This window comes from Cyprinodon variegatus, unplaced genomic scaffold (assembly GCF_000732505.1).
Source record: "Cyprinodon variegatus isolate N-32 unplaced genomic scaffold, C_variegatus-1.0 Scaffold224, whole genome shotgun sequence".
NCBI lineage: Eukaryota > Metazoa > Chordata > Actinopteri > Cyprinodontiformes > Cyprinodontidae > Cyprinodon > Cyprinodon variegatus.
In genome coordinates, this window is record NW_015150677.1 from 140,052 (window position 1) to 144,548 (window position 4,497).

General features: G+C 37.1%; 1 protein-coding gene across 1 annotated transcript in view; it reads right to left on the reverse strand.

Moving 5' to 3' along the window:
• Positions 1-912: 912 nt before the first annotated feature.
• LOC107088600 (myosin heavy chain, skeletal muscle, adult-like) overlaps positions 913-4,497 on the reverse strand; it is a gene marked incomplete at its 5' end in the record, with an annotated part of 10,021 nt that continues 6,436 nt past the window's right edge. The window contains 9 exons of the mRNA XM_015380882.1: positions 913-1,063; positions 1,337-1,471; positions 1,697-1,792; positions 2,461-2,565; positions 2,698-2,994; positions 3,400-3,603; positions 3,707-4,015; positions 4,101-4,225; positions 4,308-4,473. Coding sequence (XP_015236368.1) covers positions 1,043-1,063; positions 1,337-1,471; positions 1,697-1,792; positions 2,461-2,565; positions 2,698-2,994; positions 3,400-3,603; positions 3,707-4,015; positions 4,101-4,225; positions 4,308-4,473 — 1,458 coding nt within the window. The remainder of the gene's footprint in view (positions 1,064-1,336; positions 1,472-1,696; positions 1,793-2,460; positions 2,566-2,697; positions 2,995-3,399; positions 3,604-3,706; positions 4,016-4,100; positions 4,226-4,307; positions 4,474-4,497) is intronic.

Here is a 4,497-nt window from a genome sequence, read left to right on the forward strand (position 1 = left end):
ATATATATCTATCTATATCTATATCTATATCTATATCTATATCTATATATATATATATATATCTATATATATATATATATATATATATATATATATATTGCAGGATATGTCTAGAGTACTTACAGATGAGATACCTGGATAGTACCAGATTATGGAAAAGCTGCAGAATTAAAGACTTTCCCACAAGCAAACAAGCAAATATTTAATGGTAGGAGCAAAATGATTAACATTTTGTTGATTTCTAAAAATCATGGGCCAAGGAGCTATTTTCTTAAATCCTTCACAATCCTCATTGCTTTGTAAAGAAGATGGTAATCTTGCTGGCAAGCTAGATTTCTCAATCAGTATTATTTTTACCAGGGCCAGTTGTTCAAAACTTTTTAATTATTCACCTTACTGTGGATATGGACAACTCCAGGAAACTAAAAATGTTGTAAATTTAAGTACCCTGTCTGACTTCATATTTATTCCTTGTAGAAACAGGAAAATGTGCACAACTCATTATAAGGTACTCAACAAAAAGGGACTTTAAAAGGTTACGCCTTAACAAAATCTGCTTCACTATTTATTTTATAGAAATTGATAAAATAATTATTGAATTATAATTCAATAATTTTGGAAAGAATTCTCCCTTACTGATAACTGTCATTAATAGTTGTGTTATCCTGCTACAGAATTATGCTGTTGTGATTAAATAGCCCTTTAAGTACCTGTTTTTGTAAAGGAGATCCAAGGGAGCTAGTGAATGCAAAGCCATGCATGTCCCAGATGACAGAAAAGTTTATTTGCATTATAGGTGTTGTTGAAATATAAAACTGAAGAAAATCCAAAAATGCAGAAATATATCTGCTGTTGTTGCAATATCCGTGTAATCTCATATTCACTGTTAAACCAAATGCTACCAAGAAAATAATCAAATAACACAACAGTCATGGCACAGTTTGAGATGCACATTCATTTTATTCTACTGAACAACCTACATAGGGAGACACCATTGTTCAGACATGGAGTGCCTCAGGAAAACAGATTCTTTCAATGTACTTCACTCTTCATCGTGCCCTTTCTGAAAAGAGAGGAAAAAAATCATTATTTACATTCATATTTGATCTGAGACTGCTTTGTTTTCTGTTACACATGTTCACAACTTTAAAGAAAACTTTTTATTTGTTTGATGGTCTATGCCTTGGATATAGTTCAAACACAGTACAATATGAGGACATGCAGTGTCTTAGTAAAGAACAAATGATGCAAATGATGTCCTTTTGCTGAATGCTTTTTTTTCATTTCACATTTAACAGATGGCTCCAGTATCAGCAAAATTCTGATTTAAACTGACCTTTGACCCCACATCACGACTCTTGGCCCGCAGCTTGTTGACCTGGGACTCTGCGATATCAGCTCTCTCCTCAGCCTCATCAAGCTCATGTTGAAGTTTGCGGAACTTGGTAAGATTACTGTTGGCCTGTTCCTCCTGTTTAACAAAATACTACATTAGCCACCATATGGGTTTGAAATAACACAAATGTTGTGTTTTAAATCAAATTTGATATTAGATTTGTTAGTATTATATCAAACAGGTGGCCAATTCATTCAAAGCAATTTTGTTTTTGTTAAAATGGTATTGTATGAAGACCAAATCTTATATTAAGCTTATTGTCTGTCAGATTATAGTAATCAATGAAGCTTGAACACTTACAGCCTCCTCTGCAGCTTTCTTGTAGGATTTGACCTTTAGCTGTAGTTTATCCACCAGATCTTGCAGGCGGGAAAGGTTCTTGCGATCCTCCTCCGTCTGAAATGAATTGGTGAAAAATGTACAACACTTTAATTTACTCACATACTGAGTGATGTTTTCTGTTGTTGTTTTAGGTTGTACCTCAGCAAGTTAACTAGAATTATAATAAATTTTGAGGTTCAGTAGAGGATTTCACAAATTTTTGAAAAAACCCTCCCTCTCCACTTAAAAAAAAAAAAGCCCTGTACCTGCTCCCTATTAAACGCGTGGAGAGCATGCACTGGCCCATTTCTCCTCGTGCACGCTCTGTTTATAAGTTGCCATTTTCATTACTCACACAAGCTTACTTTCCAAAAGAAGATTTGCAATTTTTCCACTATGTCCGACTCACCACCGGTAAGTTAAAATGGGGATGAGCAATAGGACAGCCTTATGTAAACATTTCACCAGATTGACAATTAGGAGGACCACTTATTTTGGTGATCCACCCCGAAAAAGAACATCCTCCACTATACCTTTAAGTAATATTGTGGGTAATACATTGGGTTTAATCTCTGGAAATGTTTATGATGGTTTGAGTGTCATCATTTAATTGACTGGCTATTGTCAGCCAAAATAGGTACGATCATAACTTAATGTAGCTGTGATCAGTCCGCTGTCCCATCTTGTTTCCTTTCTCTATCTGTTCTAAAATTTTGTATCATAATGAATGAAACTGAACTCACCTGGTAGGTCAGCTCTTTGATACGTCTCTCATATTTGCGTATTCCCTTGATGGAGTCGCTGGACTTTCTTTGTTCAGACTCCACCTCAGTTTCCAGTTCTCTAATCTGGTGGAAAATTACATAAAATTTCATAGTAATTACAATAAACTGTAGAATGCAAGATGTCAAATTTTGTACCAGCTCAAAGATTAAGTGTTACTTTTCATATTTTTTAAAGATTTTTGAATTTAAACTCACCCTGGCCTCCAGCTTCTGAATCTGCTTCTTGCCTCCCTTCATGGCGATCTGCTCCGCCTCATCCAGACGGTGCTGCAGATCTTTGATGGTTTGCTCCATGTTCTTCTTCATACGCTCCAGGTGAGCGCTGGTGTCCTGCTCTTTCTTCAGCTCCTCTGCCATCATGGCAGCATCAGTGATGGCTTTCTTGGCCTTCTCTTCAGCATTTCTGCATTCCTGAACAGCCTCCTCCACTTCAGTCTGCAGCTGGACCGTGTCACCTTCCAGCTTCTTCTTCTGGTTTATCAGGCTGGTATTCTGTTTTTAATAAATTATACATATTTTCAAATTGATAGAAAGAGACTGACACACATTTTAAGCTACTTTTCATGCAGTTCTAAATCTTGTTATATATATTCATACCAGGGAAGACCAAGTTTGGGGGGTAATATTCTAATTAGTTGTCTATTTGAATTATGTACTCATACTGTTCCTGATATTGGCCTAATCAATAAATAATTGTAGTCAAACTGGTCCTTGCTGCAACATTTTGCAAAGCTGCTAAACAAACAGCATATGCAACAATGTCTAAATTCAGAGTAAGGATATATGGACTCACCTAATGTCTCCCTATACTATAAAAACATAAAGCAGATAAACATGATATGGTAACTATACACCCATAGTAATATATGGGTATTATAGATGAAGACTGTATTTTACCTGTGAGTGCAGTAGCTGCACCCTCTCGCTAACATCCAGCAGCTCTTGCTCAGCCAGTTTACGGCTCCGTTCAGTTTGCTCCAGAGCAGCCCTCAGTTCCTCCAGTTCAGCCTGAAGTAGGTTGTTGCGTCTCTCAACTATGGCAATGTTTTCCTTCATATCATCATTGGCTCTGAGAGAGTCATCAAGTTGAAGTTGAGCATCCTTTAATTAATTGGCGAAAGTGAACGAAAATATGAATATAAATCAGTTACGGATAAATATAGAAAATCCCATCAGCATTTAGTTTCTTCTCTTGTTCTCTGACCTTTAGATGTGAGTGAACAGACTTGAGTTGTTTCTGGGCCTCAGCTGCCTGCCGGTTGGCTTGGCTCAGCTGGATCTCCATCTCGTTGAGGTCTCCCTCCATTTTCTTCTTCAATCGAAGCGCTTCATTCCTGCTGCGGGTTTCAGACTCAAGGGAGCTCTGAAGAGTATCCACCATTCGCTGTTGGTTTCTCTTTACTTGTTCCATCTCTTCATCTTTTTCAGCCAGCTTACGTTCAAAATCAGCTTTGATTTGGTTCAGTTCGAGCTGGACTCTCAGAATCTTCCCTTCCTCATGCTCAAGAGAGGCCTGTAGATATATAATAGTTTAGATTATTTCTGTATTTTAACCAAACACAAATATTTTTAAGGAAGGTTTTATATATACAGTATACCTCTGCCTCCTCTAAAGCTGTCTGTATCTCAGACTTTTCTTGCTCCAGCTGCTTCCGTATCTTCTCTAGCTCATGGATATTCTTTCCACCCTCACCAATTTGTTCAGTAAGGTCAGATATTTCCTCTGAAGACATTATTGGAAGAATCACTTAATGCCAGTTTGTAATTCAACTTTGTATGTGAGATTTTCTTGATTAACAACTGACCTTGAAGGTTCTTATTCTCCCTCTTCATGGTCTCTAGATGCTCAAGAGACTCTTCATAGGAGTTTTTAAGTTTGAAGAGCTCAGTGCTCAGAGATCTTGCTTCTTTCTGAGCGCTCTCCAGCTCTGACTGAGACTCTTCATACTTCTGCTTCCATTCTGACAAGACCTGAAATATAATGCACATTTTAGC